The 27,382-nt window shown below is 34.0% G+C and overlaps 1 protein-coding gene across 1 annotated transcript; it reads right to left on the bottom strand.

Moving 5' to 3' along the window:
* Positions 1–1,153: 1,153 nt before the first annotated feature.
* LOC141817551 (phosphatidylinositol/phosphatidylcholine transfer protein SFH11-like) lies at positions 1,154–21,547 on the bottom strand. Its single transcript, XM_074705193.1, has 12 exons — positions 21,169–21,547; positions 20,921–21,020; positions 20,073–20,339; positions 14,069–14,146; positions 11,349–11,450; positions 11,211–11,260; positions 11,038–11,146; positions 10,864–10,944; positions 10,629–10,709; positions 9,288–9,377; positions 9,131–9,206; positions 1,154–1,183 (listed from the first exon to the last, which is right to left on the bottom strand). Exons 1-12 carry the CDS (start codon positions 21,528–21,530, stop codon positions 1,179–1,181), a joined length of 1,401 nt encoding a protein of 466 aa, XP_074561294.1. The 5' UTR covers positions 21,531–21,547; the 3' UTR covers positions 1,154–1,178.
* Positions 21,548–27,382: the final 5,835 nt, after the last annotated feature.

Below are 27,382 nucleotides of genomic sequence, written 5' to 3'. Positions count from 1 at the left end.
CTTTATACTTATACTGTTCATAATTTGTATCGCGAATTAACTGTAGTTCCATAACTATATATCATCATATTGTATATATTGAAAAAAATTATCAAAAAGTTGTAGAATATTGATCTATTAACCTAAAATTAATTGAGTTAGAATAGATGGATTAAACTATTTAGCTGGGAAGTTGAAGGGATCACATGAATGCTTAAAAACAAAAACATGTCTAAAAAATTAAGATGAAATCGTATTTAACTGGATATGCATGTTCTTCTTGACAGCTCGCATCTCATCACAAACTTGTTTTATATATATATATATTATATAGGTCTACATAGATATCTAAGGATCTACTTATATTTTTCTGAATATCACTTCTATATCAAAATTCACTCTCTCAAAATATGTTCATGTTCTTTGTCTGTCATACAAATAATGAATCATGAACGAAATTGTATTTAGATTTGGATGCTCCTATTAAAACAATCTAATAATTGTGATTGGTCAATTCTGGTGATACTGATTCATTTGAGTTGATGGAAGTGTGCATTAAAGCCCTAATAGATCAAAGCATTGCTAGGTCGTCCCTTCTCTGAGCTTTTTTTTTATCAAGGATTTGCAATCACACTTCATTCACGTAATTTAAACCCGGTTTATCTTGCTAATAGACATCTACTTTCAGAAACAATTTTTCTAAAAACAAAACTTTAGGTAGCATATCAAATCATAATATCCTTTTTTCTAAGAAGTACAGCTTCTACTCACCGAGTTCATGTATCTTTAAGAACATAGTATAGAATTGTGAATATTTCATCCCCTTGTTCCCTCGTCACTGTACATAGTTATTCATACACAATTACTAGCTACCTCAATATTTTTATAAAAAATATATTATAAAAAAGTGTGCGCTCTTTTTTTGGTGATAGTTTCGGAAATTCGCACGGCTTAAGAATGTCATGAATAATGATATAATATAAATAAGCATGTTGGTAATTCCCATTAAGCAGGAATCCTTCCCTCCATCGTTCTACAATAAGTGGAAACCAATTCCACAGGGAACTGGATCAACTTCACATCGATCGTAGCAACCGCCGGAATTCTATCCGAAATAGCATGCACCCCAACATGAGTTGATAGACCTTATTTAATAATTTCTCATTCTTTAAATCTCCAAATGCTCGAAATCACACACTTCAAACTGTGATTAAAAAAAAGAAATATATTATTAATTCAAAATTAACGAAGTTGATCAAAGAGTAGCAAGAAAAACAAGTAATAACTAGCTATAATTGGGACATATTTAAGCTTCTCATACCACTTTCCTACATGTGAGGTGATAGGCCATAGCCGATCTCCTCACAGAAAACAAAGAAAAAAACATAATGTAGTAACTGCATATATTTAGGCAAATTTATTTTATCCGGCTACATAAAAGTCGTCAAGTGATAATGGTATGAATATTATTACAGAAGGCCAGCGAAATACTATAATGTACATGTAAGTTGGATATTAGTAACCCTATGAAGAGGGTAAAACAAAATCTCAATACTTTTGCTACCATTAGATGAATAATACGTGTAGGTGACACAGTATATGATGCTGTGAACAAAGAACCCGGAGGCGATGCATGTCTAAGTAGAGGAGCCAGTGAAATAGAGAATAGATAGATTCTTTGAGAATTAGATGATGCATCACATGAAGTCTTTGGATATACACTCACTTCTAGAGCTTATAAAAGGGGGGCAACTCCAGTTATGATAGAAAACCTTGGATTCCATTGAAGGCAAAAAAATGTTATCTCCAACTTGGACATTCTCTGACCTAATTATGGCTTAATCCACGAGATTCTAAAAGCATAACTAAGTTACAAGATTTAGAAAGAAACCTAGGAGGAGCACTCCCTGTCCATTCAAAGGATAGAAAGGTACAACCTACAAAGGGTAAGAGGTTAGGATAGAAAGGTACAACCTACAAAGTGTAAGAGGTTAAGCTATGCTTTTAATGTTTTTTTATTTCATACCAAGTAGGGTACAGTGCAGTATACGTTTATGTAGGAGTTAACCTCCGTGCAAAATATGAGCGCTTCAAATTGAAAGGACTTATGAATCAAGTGTTGTCCACAAGCTAAACAGACATAGTGACAACAATCGTATGTAGGGGTTATTGTATGAGCTATAATTGTCTTGTTTTATACAAAAGACTAAATAGTTCAAGGTAATCATGTTCACTGATTAACCAAGTAAATCCAATAATGGTTCACTATGAAAGATTCAAGCCACAATCTACTTTCTTGATGTAATAAAATGGTTGGCATCAACTATCTATTTTGCAAGTAGATTGTCATAAATTTTTCAAAATCAATTTCAAATGCATAAGAAATTAATGTTTAAGTTGGTGATGGAGAAAATCAAATTTATGTTGCTTTTTTAGTCCAAGTCAAGATGGGCAAGGACAAGGGCATGAACTTGAGTATGTGTAAAACAAAAATAAAAGCCCACAAATGTGTAGGTGCAAAACACAAGCCCATGATCATGCAAGAGCACATGATTATGGGAGTGCACAAATGGATGGGAACCCATAAGGGTAGGCATAGCTACAAACACACATGGTTCTCATACACGTGCAACCTGTAGGTATCCATGGCTTGCAAGCTTGTGTGACCCAAGTAGTAGGATCATTAGTGCCTCAGGAGCATGATCAATGATGGCCCATGCGTGACAGAAAATAGGCACACCTTTGACTTGAAGGATGCTAGGTTGTGGCATTACTATGAGCCTCAAGGGGGGCCTTTTACCTCTAAATTTGAATTAAGAGGATACATCTCTCTACTAAGTGTCCCTTAATGTAGCCTTCCAAGGACTCCCCTTCTCCATGCATTTGAGCCATCCAAATCAAGTGCAATCATCACTTCTCTAGTGCTCTAAGTCTTCCTATCTCCCTAACTAATCAAGATGTTGAGCTCATTTCCAACCCCATCTATTACGTCCAAGGAATTTAGAAAGGGACAAATGTCAAAAAAAAAATGTGAGTTATTTATAGGAATGCCTTTGTTTGGGGTTAATTTAATTTAAGTTTAGGATAAGTAAGGCTAAGGTGCAACCTGATTTAGTGTTAGTGGGTCTAACATGTGAGACTTGTAGTTAGGATTAGTGAGGTTCAAACCAAGCTTGATTTAAACTTAATTTGGAGTAATTATGGCTGAAGATGATTTGGGTCTAGTTTAGTCGTATTCTTAGATTCATCTGGTTTAAGGTTTCCAAAGTGTTTATGTACTTGAGTCTAAGATTCCCTTTTAATCATGCACTCACACCTTTTCTTGCCTTTCCAAACTCCTCCTTCCTCTTCCCCTTCAGCCTATGCTCTCTCCATCTCCTTTGTTTCTCTCAAGCTCTCTCTCTCTCTTCTTAGTCATTGATGTCACTGCCACCACTCCTTTGATTCCTACTTGTATTTATTTATTTATTATGATATTTAATTTAGATTCCTTTCTCTCTCTCTCTCTCTCTATTTTTTTTGTTTTTTTCCTCGATCCGTTAATTCTTTTTCCTCTTTCATTGTTAATTTTTTTTCCTTTTTCATCGGTCAACGAGGGTAAATAAAGAGGAAAAAAACTTCTTTACCTCTTTAACGTAGTTAATTTTTTCTCTCTTTCATCCATCCACGAGATAAATAGAGAAAAACAGGTCTCCTTAAGATGGAGGGAATAGCTTGTTAGAAAAAATAAAGGGCATCCCGTGCACCAATACGGGATCTCGGAGAAGGGTCGAACAACATTGGATCTATTGTACACAGTCTTATCTTGCAAGGCTATTTCCACGACTTAAATTCGTGACCACAAGATCATACGGTAACAATTTTACCATTGAGTCAAGGCTCCACTTAGCTTATTAGAAAAAATTTAAAAAATTAAATATAATATAATTTCTAACTTTATAAAATATAGTACTATGGATTAAATTATTATATATAAAAATTTAGTTTAATTTTAAAATGATCAAAATAAATCTAAATTAAAACCTACTTGATCTTGTCATGTCTAGGTGAACTTCAGCTAATCCTAAATTGACTTTTACTCAATAAGCATTAAATATTTTACAAGATAATATCAAAACTTGAATTCAATATTTAACATCTTAAATATAACTCAATAATAAGTACAACAATCAAATATTAATAAAAATATTTTTTTAATCAATATATTTATGCTTAAAAAATACTTAAACTGTATTGACACGGAACGATACGGTACCAAATTATTTTAGTCATAAACCAAAACTTCAGTATGGCTCAAAATTTTAAACCTTATTTTTTTTATCCCTTCCTTGAATCCATTTTTTTTATCTTTGGATCCAATGGACATATTGTTAAGAATTGAGTCTAAGTTAATTTTCAGATTCCCAAGTTCAGATTGTTCAAAAATACTAAGCTCCCTTTGTTATGCTATTTGGTTCAGTGTATCAATGTTATGGCTAATTCTCTTTTTTATATTTCCAGATCTTCCACCAATTGGAATCCTATTTTTTTTAGATTTGTTCTAAGTATTCTAAGCTTCACCACCACACTGAGGCTGAATTGCATTTTCGACTTCAACATGATTTAACTAATTCTATCAAACTGTGCCAAAAAGTCCATTTGTTTTAGAATCTTAAAACTTTAATGTGGTTATCAAACTCTGTTGGTACTTAAAGAATGATTGATTTCTGATCTGGAAGACATGTTATTACAATGTTTGTTTTGGCTTCTGCATACATTTGAAAGGTATGAAATGATTAAAAAAAAAGACTAGTTAAGTTTCACTAGGGCCAGTGGATTTGCAGAGTGCACCATATAATGATATCTCCTGAGCAAATAGGTTCTGAAACTGCCATATTGTTGCACCACTCATTGAACAATCTAGCAACTCTTGGTTTTCCAGAACATTTTTTTTCCTTTCAGCTTCACGGAGTGTTGCACTGAAATCACCCCTAGTTAACCATAGTTGTCTGAGATCAAATGGATAGTTTCAAATTCTAAAGACAATCACATTTCCTTCTCAGAAAGCTAGTTTAATTAAATATTCCTTTCCTCAGAGTCTGTGATGTCCCAATTGTGTGTATCAAAGCCTTTTAGAAGACCACCAGAGAGTCCTACCAATTCTACCCCCTCCATTCCATGTTAATCGATCTCATAAGCATCCCTAAGATTTGAATTGATATCACATCAAACTTTGTTTATCACATAACTGAGTCAAACCAACTATGTCAAACATTGAGTACGTCGAGCGAGTCGAACTCCACATCTCTATATCCCTGCTACCTCAACCAAAGTGGATTCAGTTCAAGCAAATTCCCGTCAACCTATCCATCACTCAACTGAACTTCTTAATACAAATAGGAAAACTCATAATGCAGAAAAGGAAATGACTTCAGAAAAATTAGAATCCAATATTCCTAGCTTGTTTAGGATTAACCTATTAATGATTAATGATCTATTCTACTTTTCAATCTCCGGGTGAGATTTTATTTTCTCTTCTTGAGATATTTATCCCCTTTGCTTCATCAATTTTGTCCAAGTTTCTAGGTGATTGGACAGTTTAGAGTTAAAGTCTAGTGGTTCAATCTTACTACTAGTTACCTTTCTGTTCTCTATCATTCTCAAGCTTTAGCAATGCCTTAATCCATGAATCTTCCTACAGTTGCTCTCTTAGATTCCTATAGTTGCTTTCTTTTAATTGGAATCTATCCATCACTCGACTGAACTTCTTAATACAAATAGGAAAACTCATAATGCAAAAACAGAAATGACTTAAGAAAAATTAGAGAATAATCTAAGATTGGCATATACATAAATAAATTTTAAATTTGATTTTAGTGTTTTGTAATTTAGGAATTGTTGCATTTTTTATTTCGGTGATAATCAAAGAATAATTCTAATCCTAATTAGAATCTAATAGTTATTTCCTAGCTTGTTTAGGATTAATCTATTAATGATTAATGATCTATTCTACTTTTCAATCTCCGGGTGAGATTTGATTTTCTCTTCTTGAGATATTTATCCCCTTCGTTTCATCAATTTTGTCCTAGTTTCTAGGTGATTGGATAGTTTAGAGTTAAAGTCTAGTGGTTCAATCTTAGTACTAGTTACCTTTCCATTCTCTATCATTCTCAAGCTTTAGCAATGCCCTGATTCATTATAGCAAAAGGTGGAATCTGTCACTCTAGCAGCTCCACACTATCGGACCCATGACCATTTGTGAAGAGGTAAATCGGGAAGCTATAGTTGGCCACTATGGGAGAGGATATTTTTTTTTACTTCATCGAGATTTGATCCTTGCCCATTGTAGCAATATTTGCCCTGCAATAACCAACTCAACCCTACTTTGGGAGTAGCAATGCCCTGATCTATTGCAACAAAAGCTGGAATCTGCCACCTCAGTGGCCTTGTACAGTTGGCCTCAATTTGTGAGGAGGTAAATCGAGAAACTACAATTAGCCATTACGGAAGAAGGCATTGCCTCGGCTTCGCTGAGATTCGATCCTTGTTTGTTGCAACAAGTCTGCCCCGTAGTAGCCAATTTAATTATGCCCCAGGGGCAGCAATGTGCTAATCCATGAATCTACCTATAGTTGCTCTCTTTTAATTGGAATCTAATTGGACTCTTGCAGCCTCTTTTGATCTCTGTACACCATCAACCTCCCCACCGCCAAAATAGAAAAATATTTTTGTAACAATAGCAAATCAGAAAGAATATTATGTGATATAGTGGACGTCAGCTCGTTCGTTGATCTGAGCTTGATCATCCACGGTATTTGGCCGAAACATTATGCTTAAGAAAAATGAAAAAAAAAATCTTTGTCTGTCATCATGCTTCCCTTTCCCACCTCTTTCCTACATTGATAACCATTACTATTAATAAAATTGTACAAAGTAATATTTCCTACATCGACAACCATCACTATGAATAAAATTGTACTGAGTAATGATTATTATAAAACATCCAAAGTATTACAACAATTTTTTTATATTGCATTCATGAATTTAAATTTCCTCATAACATTTACTTTAGATTCATCCATATTTTTTGTAACTATTATTCTTCATAACTACTTTAGCCATATTGTAAGGAAAGTTTATTGTAATACTTGTTTATTTTAACAATCTAACTTATTTAAACACAAGTTTAATTTTTAAATTAAACAATGAACTAATTTACTAAGAGAAATTTGAAACATCCATCTTCATATATTGACTTTATTATTGGATATGTAGATTCATCCTCACCATTACCACCTTCAGATTTTGATGAAAGGCCCAACACATTCTCGCTCTATAACAAACTTGGATGTTTTCATTATATTGGAAAAGACAACCAAATAGCATAAAGTCAAAGCAAAAAAAGTGAAGCAAAATGCATTGAATTCTTAATTATTGGAAGGGGCGTCCAAAGGAGAAGAATAATGAAGAAACCATGGTTTGAGATCTCATACCATGTCGATGAAACGGTCGAAACGTATTATTCCGATAAATCACTGAAACTTGATACCACTCAACGCTAAGATTCAAAATCTCGAACCATGTCGTAGTTTCGATCTTTGATCGAAAAAATACTATTCCAATTCCAATATCATGCCGATGCTTTGATGCATAGTATCGGTGATCAATTGGAGATTAAAGGAGGAAGGAGATGAAGTACAAAAAGAAGGCATTGTTTGTTTTGAGTGATATCGAGTTTCAATAATTTACCGAAATATTATGTTTCGACTATGGAATGAAATCTCGAGTTGTTTCGTCCGATATGGGCAAAAATTTTATTCCGCCCGTAGATCGAAACCGACACAATCAAGGCTCCAATGTCGGCGTACCTCGAGGCCTCGTCGAGCCCTCGTGACTCATCTGGAGGGATCCCCCCGCCACGCGATGTGTCCGGAGATGTCGTCGGGCTCGCGTGGAGAAGGGGATGCATCGTGCAAGCATGGAACAGGGGAGGAGATTAAAAATTGAGGTCAAATTTAATTAATAATTTTAATTAGCTCCTGGCTATGATTGAGATAATTTAAATAGGCTTAATTAAAGCTTAATAAAATTATCCCATTATATATATATATATATATATATATATATATATATATATATTTTTAAAAAATTTATTTTTAAATATTTAGATTAAATTTTTTATTTGTAGTTAATATATTTTATATTTAAAAAATATCGAAATTATATCGGCACAGTACGATATGCTACCGAAATTGTATCGTTCCAGTTCGGGATTGAAACCTCAGCATGGGTCGAGATTTTAAATCTTGGTTTCGACTATTTAGTCCAGCATGATATAAGATATAAAACCTACTTGGCACATACTCCTTTCTATACTTTATCTCCTTCTTTCTTCAACTCTGGTCCATTATCAACACCATGCATCAAAACATCGATACTATACCAAAACAGTATCGTTCGACATAGCTCGAGATTTTGAATCTTAGAAGAAACATTACTAAAAAGAGTTGGTAAATCAATTATTAACTATGTTTAGAAGAGAAGTTGGCAATTTGCTTAGAGTCAAGTTCTCGTTGGTGGAGGACAATAATGCAAACAAAGAAAGGAATAACATAAAAAAAGGGAAATGACTTAGAGAATATTTGTAGAGTAATCCAAGATTAGCACATATGTAGATAAAATTTAATTTTGATTTTAGAATTTGGTAATTTAGGAATTATCGCATTTTTTATTTTGGTAATAATAAAAATAATTGTAATCGCAATTAGAGTCTAGTGTGTTTTCATATTTATTTCCTATCTTGTTTAGGATCGAGTCTATGAAAGTTGTGTCGTGTCTATATAATATCCTTTTTTTAATGATATATTCCATTATTCAATCTCTAGGTTAGGTTTTATTTTCTTTTTGTGAGATACACTATTAATTTTGTCCTATTTCTGGGTGATTCAATGGTTCAATCTTGGTGTTGTGTCAATTCTCCAAACTTAAGTTCCTCTAGCCCAATTCCCAACTGAAGTTCAAACAAGACTACTATAGTTGACAAACTTCCAATGCATCAATTTGCCACAAAACTCAAATAGATAAACAGAATGTACAACTAGTGGTTGGTATAACTAAAACCCACAAAGAATAGATAAATAAAGAAATTGAACTACATTGAAAAGGTGCTTACCGAGGTCATTGAGTTTCTTGAGCTGTTCTATGTGATCAGCAAGTTCTTGCTGCTTAGAGTTCAGTAGTTGCAAGATCTAAGAGGAATAAACACAAAAAATAATTAGTTCAAAACTCATTGCTCCTAAAGATTGTTGAAAATAACAATTGTACTGTACCTCATCAGTGTCCGCCAACCATGCTTCCAGTTCATTTATCTTTTGCTTTAAGAGCTTATTTTTTGTATATTGTTTTCCACTTGTATTTTCCTGCAACATATTTATTTATGTGCTAGTAAACAACTAAACTGATATATTATTATCTTGATATTAGATAATCATTACAATTGTACTCATTAGACTTCAACACTACTAAAGTCATGTTTCCAGAATATGAAGAACTTGATCTTCTGCATGTGCTTTTACTATTATCTCTACAAAACTTTTCATTCTCACTACAATGCTTATGTAACAAATATGCCATTATGTTCCTAGGGAAGAGAAGTTCATCAATATCCAACTCCCTGTAACATCTTGAAACAGTATTCCTTTTCTTCTACATAATGTGTAATCAAGTGTCTTAAAGTTATCCAACTTTTCAGCCCTGATAAATGACGGACTAATATTTCTGTTGCTGATCCTGACTAAGATGGTGTGATAAGTTTAGCTCAATAGCTACCTAGATTATGTGAATTGGCTGAATACCATCCCCTTTCAAGGCTGACAATTAAAAAGCCAATTGACATATCAAAATCCCGAATTCATGTCCTTTGTTATTTGTGAAGATGTCAATTTCAAAGAAATGATGAGGAGGAATATGTTGGAATTAGATCAGTATAGTATTAATAATTGGTTTCCCTCTAAAGAATGTTATTCTTCCAAACTATTAACCTTATAAATATCTTGAGGTAGGTATTTTTATCATTGTTATAAGTATCAACAGTAGTATTTTTTATCAACCCAGTGAACCAAAAAGCAGAAAACATTTAAAATTTTCACAGGTTTAAACCAAAGAAAAACAAAATTTAGATGAAAACAATCATCAAAAAGATCACACAATTTGTTCATCCCGAGTGATTTTGTTGACAGATGTTCTTCCATAAAGATTTTACTAGTGATTGCATGATCTTTTCTGATCTTACCTTGATGCTTAAAGGATAATCTGTCTTAGAAGGAACAACTTGTTGCAAAATTGATTTCATTATTGCAGACAACAGCCATCCATACAATGTATGTATCCATATTAAGAAATAGAACTGAGGTGATGAAGTCTAGTCTACTAAACTGTGGCATCCCTAATGATTTTCTTAGAGGAATGACAAATCATACAAAATTTTACATATATTTTCTCAAACATGCATGTGGCATTTCCTTTCAGTCACCAATTAGAATATGAGATGAGCAGTAAGTCAGATTTCCCAAGATGTTACTGCCTCAATTATTAAGAGAAATATGAAAAAGAAAATATGTTTGAATTTTTTAGCCATCTGCATGATGCAAGCTCCAATAACAAACACTTACAAGATAATTTTCCGGTGTATCATCCATCTTTGAAGAAAGAGTTCTAATAGAACTGGACCTAAGTTGTCGATTTGATGATCCCTGTGATCCAAAAGTGACCAAAACATTTTTAAAATAATTACAAACACCTTTTCCTTGGAATCAAAAAGATCTATACTTGTATACTTATTGGATTGATATTGTTAGCAAAAACATATATATGTATATAGATAGAAAGAAGTCCAAAAGGAATTACATTTTGAAAGGTGCTAAGGACTTCAAAACCTTTTGTACCAGTTGGTTTATCTGCTAATTGTTCCACATTATTAAATACATCCTGAAGAACAATGATCATCAAAAGTATAAAAATTTAGAATTTTTTCTTAATGAATTTGATTAAATTAATGGACCATGTACACCAAAAATTCACCATCAATTTGGTGATAATGTTTGTGTCTATCCATGGCCCTGTGTCTTTCATCAAGCAACCTCCATGTTCATAGCACTTGCAATTTCCACCCAAAAAGTCAGGCAAATTACTGAGAATATATAGAATGGATTTTAGCTCATTGCACAAAATTATTATTGTTAAAACATAGGTACCTTAAGTCCACGACTTCAGAAAGCTTATCCTGATATTTAGTACCTAGAATCTGATAAGGTCAAATTTAATTAGATTGGCATGTCTATCTAAACTAAATAGACAATTGACTATTTCTGAATTCAAAGGTCAATACTCACCTGTATTTTTGCCAATGTCCGGACGTCAAGGAAAGCACTTAGGATTTTCCACAGTACTTTGAACCCTGGTCCAGCATTGATAATGTATAGCTGGTTGAGAGTCTGTTAATGACAAAGTGGCTACAAATTAATAATATCACAAATAGCCAAATGCAACTAATAGCATAATTAAATAGGTAATTTATAAATAATTATCCTAGGTTTAATTCGAAATATTAAAGTTAGTTCTAAGAATTAACGGCTAAACTATAGAAACATTTAAAAGCATTTTTTCCCCACTAAACAATGTGATCCTTCTTTGGCAATTATAGCATAATAATCTATTAAACTATGTTAATCATGAGAAAAATAAAATTACAAGATTAATAAATTTTAATTTCCTCGTAAGCAATACCCTCCCTTTCTCTCTCTATTTTTCTGAGGAAGCGTGTGAATCTAAAAAAGGAAGGACAAAAGGAGCAAGTAAGCCCAAAGATACTATTTAGAAGTGCAATGACCTAATTATTCAAGAAATCACAATGGCGGAGAGGGTAGCAACCAATCAAATCCTATGTTGGAAGAAAACCTTCATGTTTGGCTTTGCACATCGAGTCTATATACAACTAGGAGTTACGTTTATAGAATGTCACAGACATACTTCCAAGAGCTTATGATAGGGTATTGTCAGACTACCCCTGCAACAAATACTTCGCCTACCCTTTCTCTCTCTGTTTTTGTGAATCTAAGGAAGCATGCCCAAAGATACTATTTAGAAGTGTAATGACTTGATTATTCAAGAAATCACAATGGAAGGACAAAATCAAATCCTATGTTGAGAAAACCTTCATGTTTGGCTCTGTATACAACTAGGAGTTATGTTTATAGAATGTCACAGGCATACTTCCAAGAGCTTATGATAGGGTATATTGTCAAACTACCCCTGTAACAAATACTTCACCTATCAACTACGAAGAGGAAGGTCTTGGTAGATTTCATTGCTGAAATGAAAGAGTTTTAAGTAAAGATTGGTTATTGTATATAGATGAGTCAACCACTAGGAACAAAGGAGTTGGAGGGAAGTAGATCATCCCAAATGGGTGTATTATAGAAAAGGCATTAAGGCTATTTGTAGTGACTAATAATGAAGCACGAAAATAAACCGATTCTAGCAGTACGAATCATAGTAGCTCGACTATAGGTGTTCAATGTCTCAGCCAGTTGTGAAATAGGTGTTGGGGGATTTCAAGTCAAAGAAGCGTCATGGTGGCATGCTTATGTTTATCATGAGGAGTGGATGGAGGAGATCGCGACCACGTGGCCACAAACTCATGGTTACATGTAATGGCCGCAAACTCATGACTGCAAGTAGTGGACGCGAACTTACAGCTATATACTAAAACCACAATTTTACGGCTCCAAACTCATGACTATACAACGACTGCAATTTCACAGCCAATGGCCATGATTTCGCAACCTTGGCTATTGCGATTCCCATGTAGCGATGCATAAGTGAAGTGCAAGGTACTTGTAGTGCCACTAGAATATGACCAACACAACGTCGAGAGGACTCCGGGGATTTTAGTGTTCACCGACCAAAGGATGAAAACTCGTTTAGGGTGAATGAGTAAATGAGGAAAAATGGATCCATGTGCACAGTTTATTTTTACACTAGGTAAAAAGGAAAGATGCCTTAACCCTTGTGCAATTCATCTTTCCTTTAGTCCATCTTTCAAAGTAAACAGGCCATTAGAGAGGGTGTATGCACAGGAGGAACAGTTTGTGCCCAAACAGTGAACAAACAATTAAAAGTTGACCTCTCAAGGATTACCATAAAGACATTCAAAGAAAATGTGCAGCAGATTATCATAGAAAATATATATAACCACCCAGAGAGCTCAGGGATTTAGCTTGGTTTTCAAGTCAGAAATAGTGATTTGGCAGAAATATAGTGCTTCCATACAAGATAGGAACTTAACTTGTAGGTAAACTTGGATTTTCTGGAGTAAGTTCAGAATCATACTTGGGGTGCATAACATAACTAATGTAGACTAATGTCACGGTGTACAACCATCAATCAAAATGCAAAGGAGTTGAAGGTGAAATGAAGGAAATTTTCTAACAGCATGATGTAATAAAGTTTCAGGTTAATAACTTGCTTTAAGGGTAAAAGAAAGGCGATCATCAAAACAAGGAGAAACAGCGAAAAATTGGCAAGGTCCACACTAAGTTATGGCCAAAGTGTGCCCCGGGGCATTTAAGCTCGCCACTAGAGAGGGAAGGAACTTGATAGCATGGCATATTACCAATCTATGTCAATTTTGTGCTTAAATTGCATTTTTAGATTTTCTATTTTGTACTATGAAAACTCTTGAGTATTTGAAATTTTCAATCCTTTTTGAATGCATGCCATCATTTCCACTAAAATCCATATTTAACTGAATCTCAGATAAGAGTTTGAGCCAAGCCATAAGCATAGTAATAGAACTTAAGACAAGCTAGAACAAGGCAAAGCAGTTTGGAGCAAGTTGAATTTATGAGGATTTTACAATGCCCAAGCTGAAGAAGAAAATAGTGAGGCTAAGTGCTATAAAAGGTATATCTGAATACAAGGTCCTAAGTCCTTACCTATGGGCCACAATTGGCATAATTAAATAAAAGCTTCAAGTTCTCACCTAAAATATCATAATGATAAATAATGATCAAATCAGTAAAAATTTTCAATTACTTAATTTATTCCAGACCTCAGGATAGTAATTGCCGTCAATCCTTTGAATTTCTGTGAAAATCTCTCTTGCTGGCCTTGAGAAGTTGTTAGTACCCTATACCAATGGATTCAAATGTGTCTCAGCATCCATTTTGACTATTTGGTTGCAGAAAATAATGAAAAGGGAATGCGGAAAATTAAAAATCATGTTTGATTAATAATAGCTATTAAGGCTGTATGTCCACCAAGCTACACATCACAATCATTGCTTCAGTTTCATGAAAATCCCTCAATTATTAAAAAAAAAAAACAAGTAAAACTTTTTTGATGTTTTTGCTATTTTCTTGACATACAAAGCATAGAAAAAAGAGAAGATGCAACGAACATAGGAAAAAAGTGTGCAAAATCGATCAGATTCTGAGAAGTTCATTGCCATTCAAGAATTGATAGTTTCAGAAGGTTGACAAAGCACGCTCACACTTACACAACAATGGCATATGATTCTGATCCTAATTACCAAAAATCCATATAATATAGCAGGTTACCATTAACAAAGCTGAGCGCACCACTTTACAATTGATGATGTCAAGAAATTTCTCGTAACATTAATAATATCTATGATGAAATTAACCATTTCCTACTTTACATTTCACCAGCCAGGAGAACCAATTCTAAGTGCATGTACTTTACGACTGACAATATCAACTTATCTAATGACATCAAACCTTATATGAATATGAACAAGGTTGACACAATAAGTTTCATCCTATCTATCAAATTTCAATAGCTATATTAGGTGAAGCTAACTTATACAACAACAACCAAACATTTATCCCACTAAGTGGAGTCGGCAAAATGGATCCTACTATCCTATTAGACCCTATCCCCTATTATATCCTCATCTATACTTAAATATATTTACATATTTTATCGTTGCTAATAAATTTTTTTTGGTCTCCCTCTTCCTCAATTAATGTGTATTTGTCATGATTTACCATCGCCTAATTAGGACATTTATTGATCGCTTAAGTACCATCTTAAATGCATCTCTTGGAGTTTTTCCTCAATAGGTGTCGCCTCGACTTTCTCTCTAATGTTCTCATTTCTTATTTGTTCATCCTTGTATGTCCACACATTTGTCATAACATCTCCATCATTGTGTCTCTCATCTTTTACTTGTGTACTCACTTTATAGCTCAATATTCAGCTCTATATAACGTAACAAATATAACTGTCATTTTGCAAAACTTTCCTTTAAACTTTAAAGGTACCTTACGATCACAAAGAACATCGACACCCTCTTCCATTTCAACCATCTTTCTTGTATTCTATGTAAACTAACTCTATCAACCTCTCCATCATTTTGCAAAAACAATGTTAGATATTGAAGTTACAAATAACTTGTCATCTCATATCCTAACAATTTCCCTGCTATATTTAATACTATTAAACTTAAATCCTATATATTCAATTTTTATTGTACTTGGCCTAAAACCTTTTACTTCTAGTACTTCCTATCGCGATTCGAGCTTAACATTTACTTTTTGTATCTCATTAACTAAAACAATGTTATCCGTAAACAATATGCATCATGGTAACATATCTTGGATATGCTCAGTAAGTTCATCCAAGACTAGTGTAAAAAGATGTGGACTTAGACCTGATCCTTGGTGTTATCTTATCTTTATAAGAAACTTTTCAATTAATCCGCCTAGAGTTTTTACTCCTGTCGATACATCTTCATACATATCCCTAATTGTTTTAATATACGCTACACTAGTATGTTTCTTAGAATTCTCCACATAATTTCTCTCAGAACTAGGGGTGTCAATTCGGGTGGGGTGAGTGGGTTCAAGTTGGGTTGAAGCAAGGGTATTATCTAAAAAATTCCCAATCCAAACCCGACTTGAACCTGAAACCAACCTAAAAACTATAAACCCGAACTCGGATAACCTGACCAATCTGAAAAAATAATTAAATAAAAATTCAAAACACATAATAATAATATTTTAATTTAAACACATAATAACAAACCTCATCTAAAATATATGATAATTATATTTCATGGGTTTAAATATTTAAATTTAAGAGTTTAATTATCTAAACTATACCCTAAAACTCTAATTCGGGTCAACCCGAACTCAAACCGAATCCGAAAATTTTTCCGAGTCAATTTCGGGTCCAACCCGATTTCATTCGGGCACTAAAACCACCAACCCTAACTCGATATTTTTTGGATCGACTTGGTGAGTTGGTTTTATTTTTGAAACCATTACTCAGAACTCTATCACAAATTTTTTCTAGGTCAACGAATATCATGCGTAAGTCTTACTTTTTTCAATACTTTTCAATCAATTATTTAAGAAGATATATAGCCTTTATCATCGACCTTTCAAGTATGAATCCAAATTAATTTTTGATCATCTTGGTCTCCTTCCCTAACTATTTTTCTATCACTCTTTCCTAAAATTTAATGATATAGCACATTAGCTTAATGCCCCTATAATTTGTACAATTTCGTATGTCTCCTTTATTTTTATACAGGGGACTAGAGTTTTTACTCCACTGATCAAACATTTTCTTCATTTTCAATATCAGGTTAAATAACTATGTAAATCATTTGATACTCTACTTCTCTAGACATTTCCAAACCTCTATCGGAATATCATCCAGTCCAACTACTTTTCTATTTTGCATCTCATTTAATGTCTGTTCTACTTCTAAAATTTGAATTCTCCAATGAAAATTTAAATTTCTATATGCTCTAACTTACGTAAATTACTTAAGTTAAGTTGGTCGCTTAAACTTTCATTAAAAAGTTGATGAAAATAGTTCTTCCATCGCTCTTTTATTTCCTCATCCTTCGCTAATATCCTATTTAATTCATCTTTAATGCATCTTATTTGGGTTAGATCCCTTGTTTTCCTCTCTTGTTATAGCTATTTTATAGATATTCTTTTCCCTTTTGTATCAAGCTGCCTATACAAGCGTTCGAAAGTTTTATTCTTGACTTTATTCACCGCTTTCTTAGCCTCTTTCTTGGCTACTGCATACTTATTTAATTTTCTTCATTCTTACAAGTGTGCAATAACTTATAGATTGTTCGTTTCCCTATCACTTTCACTTGTACTTTCTCATTTCACCATCAAGATTCTTTATTTGGTGGTGTTAGTCCTCTTGACTCACCGAGTATATTTTTAGCATCATTTTCAAATTTAATATCTTTTTATCCCATTTCGTATTCGAGTCGTCATGTATTTTTTCTAATACTAGTGCTCCTACCCTCTCTTTAAAGTTACTTTATTTCGCATCTTTAACTTCCACTACATAATTTAAGGAGCAATACATAATTTAAGGAGCAATACATATTTTCTTTCTACTGTATTATGCTTGAGGCCAGATGATATTGTTTTGGTAGATAAGACATGTGAAGGAGTAAATGCTAACCTAGAATCTTAACGGAAAATACTAGAAATGAAAGATTTTAGGCTTAATAGAGTAAAAACAGAATATATAAAATTTAAGTTTAGTAATATTAGACGTAATGAGATAATTGTTAAGATAGGAGATATCGAATTGTCTGTAATTGAGAGTTTTAAATATTTAGGATCATTTGTGTAAAAGAATAGAGCGGTTGAGAGAGATGTCATACATAAAATACAAACAGGATAGTTAAAATGGAGGAAAGCGTTAAGTGTTCTTTGTGATCATAAAGTGCCTCTAAGATTTAAAAGAAAGTTTTACAAAAGGGCAGCTAAAGTGAAAGATCTTAGGCTTAGTAGAATAAAAATAGAATATATAGAATTTAAATTTAGTAATATTAGACGTAATAAGACAATTATTAAGATAGGAGATGATGAGTTGTCTGTAACTGAAAGTTTTAAATATTTAGGATCATTTTTACAAAAGAATGGAGGGACTGAAAGAGATGTCTTACATAGAGTACGAGCGAAATGATTAAAATGAAGGAGAACATCAGGTGTTCTTTATGATCGTAAAGTATCTCTAAGGCTTAAAGGAAAGTTTTACAAAATAGCGATTAGACATACTATGTTATATAGAGCTGAATATTAGACTATGACTTGAGCACATGAGCAAAAGATAAGAGTTGCAGAGATGAGAATGTGAAGGTAGATGTGCAAATATACAAGTATGGATAGGATAAGAAATGAAAATATTAAAGAGAAATTTGGGGTTGCATCTATTGAGGGAAAACTCCGAGAGACATATTTAAGATAGTACGGACATGTACTTAGATGATTAAGAAATGCTCCAATTAGGCGATGTGAAACTATAACAAATGTGCATATCAATGAGGAAGAGGAAGATAAAAAAAGACTTGGTTAGTAATAATAAAGATAAAATTTATTTAAATATAAATAATGATATAATAGGGGGTATAGTCCAATAACGTAGAAGGATCCATATAGCTGACCACACCTAGTGGGATAAAGCTTGATTGTTGTTGTTGGTTGGTACTATGCTTGAGGTGTGTATCTAATACCACAATCTATGTTGGGTGGATAAGTTTTCTTCAAGATCAACTTTGTAATCTTTACAAATTTTATTCTCTCTCTTCGTGGCCATAAGAAAGTTAATTTATGATTTATTGTTCCCATTTTTTAACATGATCAGATGTTCTTCTCTCTTCTTGAAAATATATTAGCTATTTTAAATTCATATACTATCACAAAATCTAATATAGTTTTTTCTCCTTCATTTCTTATTCCAAATCATGATGTCCATGCACCTATTATATTCCTCATTTCTCTCCTGCATACCCATTTAAATCTCCTATTAAAATCATCTTGTTCATCAGAATATTTTGTACTACCTCATCTACATCTTCCCAAAATCTAGTTTTGATGTCTTCATCTAATCCTATTTGAGGTGTATATATGCTAATTACATTAATAGTTTTTTTTGTTACCACTATGTTGAGAGCTATAATCATATATTTCTTCTAAATTACTTCTACTACTTCGTCCCTTCATGAACTATCCACAATAATTACCACTTCATTTTTCATTTTACTCTATCCTATGAAACATAACACTATCATCTTTGTTTTCTCCCCTATCCATTTATCTCTTGTGCATATAAAATAATTTTTCTTCTAATCATTATATTCACTACCTCCATTGCTTTGCAAGTAAGCGTTTCTCCATTCCATGGTATAAATCTAAGACAATCGGTGTTCCTATAATGTCTATTCTTATCCAACCTAGAGTGTAAGAATTGTTACATATTTAATATTGCACCCAAGTTCTCATGAAGATGTAGTAGTCCTTACCATGACGTTGCAGTAGGATCCTATAACGTGTTCCTTCTAGTGAACATCCTAGCATTAGCGCAATAGCCTGATAAATCCATACATAACATTTGTTTATGTTTTACATTGGCTAACAACCTAACACAACTCTCCTTCTTAACCAAGCTTGGAACCAGTCATGCCAGGGTTTATTCGCTATGGGAGGAGTTATAGGCGAAGCTAACTTATAATTGAGCAAATTTCTTTACTAACTTGACATGTTGAGATAAATCATTTGCCTGGCATTGCATATGTTAAAATTTTCATATCTTGATATATGGTCCTTTTAATCCACCGATAGGATTTTCATGATTATAATTTTGAGTGATAAGCAACGGCCTTAGTACAAATAACAATTTAACACATCATGGAACATCCATATATTATAAGAATTTTACCATAAAGGCTGAACAAAAGTTGGCTTGAATCTCCAGATCATGAGAAAAAGATGTCCTTAAGAAAAAAAATAATGATATATCTCATCCAACTACAGAATAGCATTGACTCAAATGAGACTAGCATAAAGGGGGAGAAAGAAATATCCTTAACCAGTAAGGGGATAGTACTTGTCTCAATATTCCACTGAGCAATAATATTTATATCTGATAAACATTCCATATTTGCTATTCAAGGCAAAATCAGAAAAGTTGATGAATTTTACTCTTACCCAAAAGTAGAAAGAAAGCTTAGCAAATAATAATAAAAAAATAGTGATAAGTGCAGTACTTACCAATCCTTTGACATCTAGAATAGCAGTGGTGGATGCTATATGCCTTTTAACAGCAAGTGAGCATGCAGGGTAGCGCAAGTTCATTGTTTTCTCTTGTTCAGAAATATGATACTTGACATAACGGTCAATTGTTGTTAAGTTGAACAAGGCATTGAGATCCACCAGACCTATTCTTTCAATGTATAATGGTCTCCCATATTTATCAACTCCATGATATCCGTGTGGATAACATTTTTTCACAGCGTCATACTCCTCAAACTTGAATTCCTACAAAAAGCAGCATTCAGGTATGCATGAATTCCATCTGAAAACAATTACTACCTGAGTTAATATGTAACAAGACAGTAGGTTTTATAAATTGGTTTTCCTATGAACACGTGGGGAGAAAGTCTGCTAGGTAGATAAGATAAACTAAGTTCTTTAGTCTGATATTGTTCATAGGAAAAATTTGCTGATTGATTCTATTTGATGAATTCATAGTTCTAGGTAACGAGGTTAAATTGTACAAAAAAAAACATAAACAAAAGTTGAAAGCTGACAAAAGCAAGTGCAGGTATTGCTTGGATCAGTAATATAAATTCAAACTTAGATGCCTTATTTGCAGGGTGCGTGTGAGCCAAGAATCTCTAAAATTACATTTGTCTCATCACAAACAATCTGTCATTTGATTTAATGTTTGCAAGGAAAAAGATCTCGACCGCAATATTATTAGAAATTGGATGACAATTGCTATATGTTTCATCATATTTGTGTCAAAGTCAGCTTGATAGAAACAAAAGTCATGAGGTGTTGAATTGAATTGCCCACATAGTAACATATAGGGAGAAAAAATGTCAGAAATATATTACATTTGCAATAAGATCAACACCAGAACTATCTCTCCACTTGAGCATATTAACAAACATGATCTCTGCCTTAGACATGTCGAAGTTCCGCATTCGCAAAAATCTGCAGAGAAGAATACAAGGCTATAGCATCTGTAGCAGAATTCTTTCACCCAATATAAAACTAGGCCATGTATGATCAATATAATAATAAGAAGGATTCTAAAAGAGAAATTTCTTCCAGCTACATAACAAATGTATTCTAGCCATACCGGAGAAGCGTATGGTAGTCATCATACTTCTCAGGTAGCTGACCCTTCGACAGAAGTGTGTCCCTCAACGACTGCACCACTTTCTCCTCATTCGGATCGCGGACGCCTTGGAGCATCGTGCGAAATGCGTCGCTTTTGCTGACCTTAGTGAGCGATTTCTGCAAGGACCTGAAGGTCAATTTTGAGGTCAAAGGGGGCTTCTTCTTCTCGGGCTCCGGCAAATGCCAATGCAATTCCAAAGGTCCGTAGAACGAGTTCGTCCTTCTCGTCTGCTGCTGTTCCTCGGTGGTCGTCGAATTCCTCCTCGAAGAGTCGCCATCGGACCTGGTTGTAGGATAGTTACCCTTCCACCAAGAACTCATTTCGCTTACCTGCTTTATCTCCAAAATTTCGCAGAATGCATACTTTTGACAATGACAGAAGATGGCGGTCGCAGGTTGAAGGGAAAAGCCTGCTGGCTTCCCTTCCCTGGAATAACTTCAAGCGCTGAGTGGAAGCCATCAAAAGGAGATCGCCCTCCATCTTCAAACAATCTGCAGAAGAAAAGGAGAAAGCAAAGAATATGAAGCGTGCGAATGCGATGGATGGAGGAAGAATCGAGAGAGGAATAGGAGTCTTTCACCTACTTCCAAGAAAGGCACGACTCTTGGGACGAGAAAGCTTTCCACTCTCGGATCCGCCTTCCTTTTCTTAGCCGTTTCTAACCTGCGCGTTTTTCTTATGAAACTTAAATTTAAATACACGAATTCATTTTAGTCACTAATTTTTTTTTAATTAATCATTTTAATTAAAACTATTATATGAATAAATCAGAATTTAATATTCAGTTTGATTCATTTAATAATATATATATATATATATGTATATATAATAAATAAAGCTAACACTAGCAAATTTAATTCGTTAACATCGTAAACAAATTCATCTGAATAAATGTATTTATTATCTTGTGTAAAATTTTATTATAAATTTATTTTTTAAATTTTTTATTCAAATCTATAAAAAATATAGTAATTTATAAATTTTATAATTTTAAATTATTCATAATAGATTAAAAATAAAAAATAATATAATTTTTATGAATTAGATAAATGTTTAATCTAATATATAAAGAGAACAATATTGTTAATTTAATTTGATAAAAAAATACACAGTCATAAGTAAAAAAATAATGTTTAACATAGTTAAGCTTAACTCTATTCGTCTTATTTACATCAGTAGTATCAAATTGTTTCATCTTAATATTTTCTTAAAATGGAATAAAGAAAAAAATAGATCAGATTAACAATAAATTGAATGTATCAAAAAAGGGAAATCATGCCCTCAGGGCAGAAACAAGGTGATCAATGATTTACCCAAATATTTATAGTTCGAACTTTAGTTACAGCACACTATATGATATTTTCCTTCGATAGAATGAAAAATCTAAGACGTAGACAAGAAGTTTAGGTGGATCAATGGATCGGACGTCTAGCAGGTTAATGGGTTAGCGAGAATCGAACATCGAAAGGAAAGTCTTGGGGTCAGAGGATCAGATATTGAACAGAAAATCCAAACAAGTCTAAAGGATCGGATATTTAGCAAATAGATAAAATCTCCTGAGAGGAGTAAGTAAGGATGCGTTCTTTTTAAGGGAACAGTAGACGTCGGTCTTGTAAGATCGAGGTGGACCGGCTAGAGGGGGTGAATAGACGGATTAAGAAATAAAGAATAGACACTCGTCTTTTTTAAACTTAGTTGTAACTGGATGGTTGCTTCCAAGACAATTGAAGCTCAACTAAGAAATTTCTTTAGGCGGAGAAGTCTTTACAAGTTAAAGTACACAGACTTAGAGAGAGTTTACAAGCAATTTCAATATCTAATTCTAAACTTCTAAGCCTATTTATAGCCTTAGACAGTTAATCTTGACCGTTGGTCGTAGATGGGATTTTATCCTAGCCATTGATCCGTAGCTAAGATCTTGATTGTTTATAGAAGATAAACTTACACTACAAAAATACATCTTTTTTACGATGAATTTTGCGACGAAAATAAAAAATATTTTCATCGCAAAATGATTTTGCGACGAAATTTTTTTCGTTGCTAATTACTTGTCACAAACTTCTGCGACGAAAAACTATAAATTCGTTGCAAATATGGTGACAAAAATATGTTTTATCGCCAAATTTGTCGCCAACTTTGGCGACAAATTCATGTTTTCGTCGCCAAATTTGGTGATGAAACAATGTTTTCATCGCCAAGTGGAGCCAGGTAAACCAAAATTTCTAAACTAAATTTGGCGATGAAATAGAGTTTTCGTTGCCAAATTTGGCGACGAAACAATGTTTTCGTCGCCAAGTGGAGTCGGGTAAACCAAAATTTCTAAGCCAAACACTACAAGATGAGTCTCGGGACAGAAGTGGCCGAGACAAGACTCGAGACCAGGCTGACTGAGACAAAAGCTCAAGACAAAGATGACCGAGACAATGTTCCGGGCCAAACTGACTGAGATGAAGCTCGGGACAGAGGTGACCGAAACGAGAGTCAGGACCGAGATTGTCGAGACTCGAGACAGAGATAGCCAAGATGATGCTCGGGCCCAAGCTCACCAAGATGAGTCTCGAGACAAAGGTGGTAGAGATGAGACTCGAGATCATGTTGGCCGAGACGAGACTCAGGACAATGTTGGCCAAGACAAGGCTTGGGACAGAGGTAGTCGAGACGAGACTCGGGGTCAAGCTGGCCGAGATGAGTCTCGGGACAGAGATGGCCGAGATGAGACTCGAGACCAAGCTGGACAAGATGAGACTCGGGAAAGAGTTGGCCGAGACAAGGCTCGGGACCAAACTGGCTGAGACGAGGCTCGGGACAGAAATGACCGAGACAAGGGTCGGGACCAAGCTCGCCGAGATGAGTCTCGAACCGAGGCGGTCGAGACGAGTATAAGGCTGAGATTGCCGAGACTCCGGACAGTGATGGTCGAGATGAAGCTTGAGACCAAGCTGGCCAAGATGAGGCTCGGCAAAACCCTAATACATCGCTCCCTCTTTACATAGTCGAAAACAGGAACTTCACGTGCCCAAACAGAACAGACTGCCCTTTCTTCTTCTTCTACATGGTCGAACAGAGACTATCTCCTCTTTTCTTCAATCGGCCACCAATTCGCCACGTGAGACTCCGGAATCACCGGAGATGGCGCGCCATCAGGAGGAGCATGGGAGAGGACGGCCGACGGAGCTGCAATCTGGAGAAATGATCTGGCCCATTAGGGTTTTCAGCTTCCACCCTCGTCACCGCGGCAGCCGAGTAGCAAGCAAGAGGGAGGCGGTACGGTGCTCTCGCGGGAGGGAGAAAGCACCACGATTAAGGTCTCATCTGTCTCCTCCCAACTCTTCCCAGCGACCGACGAGCAGACCCAAGAGCGACGCACAGCGGGAGGAAGAGTTCGGTTCGGTGTAGGGGCGGCTCAAGCCTATAAGGGGCCCTAGGCAAAATAATAAATTTTAATAATAATTTTTTTTAATTTTTTATATATTTAAAATCATATTTTTAACAAACATATTTATATTCAAATAATAATAATAATAATATAATTCCCTACTATTTTATGAAAATAAAAATATTTTAAAATTAAATAATAATAAAATCTAATTTATATCTTATAATTTTAATCCGATGATATTTTAAAGTTTGACAAATGATCTGCGAAATTTGAAACTAGAATTATTATATTGATGAAATTTCACCGTAATTAAAATATGAGAGTAATGTAGTAATAAAGATGAAATATTCAGAATAAAAAAATCTAAAATTTTGAGAATAAAGATGAAATATTCAGAATAAAAGTGAAATATAAAGATAAATCACAAGTGACATAACAAATCTAAAATTTTTAATTTTTCTATTGTGAACTGTCAAGTTTACAACATAAATCATTGATAAGAAAATGAGAAATTAACAAAAGCATAAAAATAAGATTTGATAGAGAAATGAGACAGGTGGTACGTACTTTTCAGTCTTAAGATCACCAAAAACTTTGTAACAAAGGATCTTAATTCTGATCATTCTTTTCTTTGCACCTCTTGTGATAACCTCGAAAATGTCTTGAGGAGAGAAAATAAGTTATCAAATGAGTAAGCTATTTGAAGTTGGGCAACATAGGTTATTAAGTTAATAAGGAAGGAAGAAAAGGAATATAAAGAAACTAATAAATTAGAATTTTGAGAATTGAGAAATATTAAATATATTATAATCATATCAAAATCTTTAAAAATCAATGACCATTCCAAACTTCTACAAAATCCAATAAAACTATTTTAATAATTTTTTATTTTCTCAAATATAATAATTAATATATTAAAAATGGGCCCTAATTTTTATTGGGGCCCTAGGCATAGGCCTTAGTGGCCTATGCCTAAAGCCAGCCCTGGTTCGGTGTCGTAGACGCGGTGGAGAAGACGAACAGGGGCACACGACGCGCGGTGAGGAAGAAGAAAAACTCTCCCTTTTGGCCCTAAGGTTTTCTCCGCCTTCTACCATGTGGCGGCCGAGTAGTGAGGAGCGGCAGATGGCGGTGTGTTGCGGCGGCCAAGAAGAACAGGGCACCGTTTCCTCTATTTTTCCGCGCGGTGAAGAGAGAGCTACCGGAACAAAATCGTGATGCCCGTTTATATGAGAAGGATGAGAAGAGGAGGCTTTTTGTTCCTGTTCGGAGGATTGAGAGGAGAAAATTCAGAAAGGGGATACTCATCGTAACTATTATTTCCGATGGAGCCATGATTGCCATTAGTTCTTTCGGTGTTAACTATCGCAGCGTCTCGGCTCAGTTTTCCCACAGACGGTGCCAATTTATTCCGGCCAATTCATCGTAGATGGTTCAAACGTCGATTTAGAACAGCCGACGTACACTCTCTACGAAGAGAATCGTCCGAAAAGATGAGAGAACCTGAAAAGCTGTCAAAAAGAGGGTTAAAATGACACCAGGGGTGGGCTCCGGCAAGCCACTCCGACGCTCAAGTTAGGATTCGACGTGAGAAAAGAGTTTAATAACTTGAGGAAATTAGGGTAGATATGTGTGCGTCCCTGTACCCATGGACATGAGTTACCTTTTTATAGTAGTTGATTTCTGAAATATTAGCATCCGTTTAGAAATATTCTAAGATATCCATTCTAATTTTTTAAGAATATTTCGAAATATTTGTTTAACAAATATTTTGAGATATTTTCCTTATTTTTTGGGTGAACCAATTTTAAAATTTCTTATTCTTAAAAATGAATCGGTCTTATGACTTTATCCTTGATGAGGTGTCATTATCCTGCTAGATCAATGGATAATGATTTTGTATATGGAAAATACAATGGTTTTTATTTATTGCTAAAAATATTTATTTCATTTCAAAACATAACGCTTTTTTAACTGTGAGATAAAAAATAAAATAATGATTTTTAAACGTTACAAAATTCAAGCAGTTTGGAATAAAATTACAACACTTTTTAAACGTTGCAAAAGGGGTTGTCGTACCCACAAAAACAATGTTTGTTAAGCGTTGTCATTGTTATCACAGACAACTCTTTTTATTTGTTGCAAAAGTGTTGTCGATGTTAACAAAGACAATGCCTACAACAAGCTTTTACAACAAAAAGCGTTGTCTTTGAGCGGCCTTTTTTACAACAGTGGTTTTTACAATGCTTTTTCAGCCAGATTGACAACACATTAAAAGCATTGTCTATTAACTTTTTTTTTTGTAGTGCAAGCATGCCATTTATATACTATATATATATAAATACTTAGATAATTAAAAATTTTGAAAATATCTTTTTGAGACTAAATTTTTTCAAAAAAATATGATAAGTAAGCAATTTTAAAAAAATAAAAATATAAATAATAGTAGATTTAAAAATCATGAGGTTTTAAAAAATTTTATAGCAAAAAAATAATTTAATTCTTAGTCTACCAAGCATATTCCTAATTTAACAAATAGATGCAATAAAATGAATTAAGATAAGATAAGTCAATACACTAAATAAGAAATGAGTCAAAGTCAACACAGTACTAACTAAAGTCAAAATATAACTCAATAATAAAAAAACTAGAACTAGTGGAGTCTACTGGGGAGGTGGAGGTGGGTGGCTCATACTCTAATATTTGAGTGTATCCATCATCTCAGTGTGTCTAGCCTGACTTCTCTCCTCCAGACTCTCATACTGGCTGGTCAAGGTCTCAAACTGGTTAGTC

The sequence above is a fragment of the Curcuma longa genome, unplaced genomic scaffold (genome assembly GCF_044706935.1).
Source record: "Curcuma longa cultivar G26 ecotype Majalengka, Jawa Barat unplaced genomic scaffold, ITB_CL_G26_1.1 contig_20962, whole genome shotgun sequence".
NCBI classification, from domain to species: Eukaryota; Viridiplantae; Streptophyta; class Magnoliopsida; order Zingiberales; family Zingiberaceae; genus Curcuma; species Curcuma longa.
This window is presented reverse-complemented; position numbering and strand designations above follow the sequence as displayed.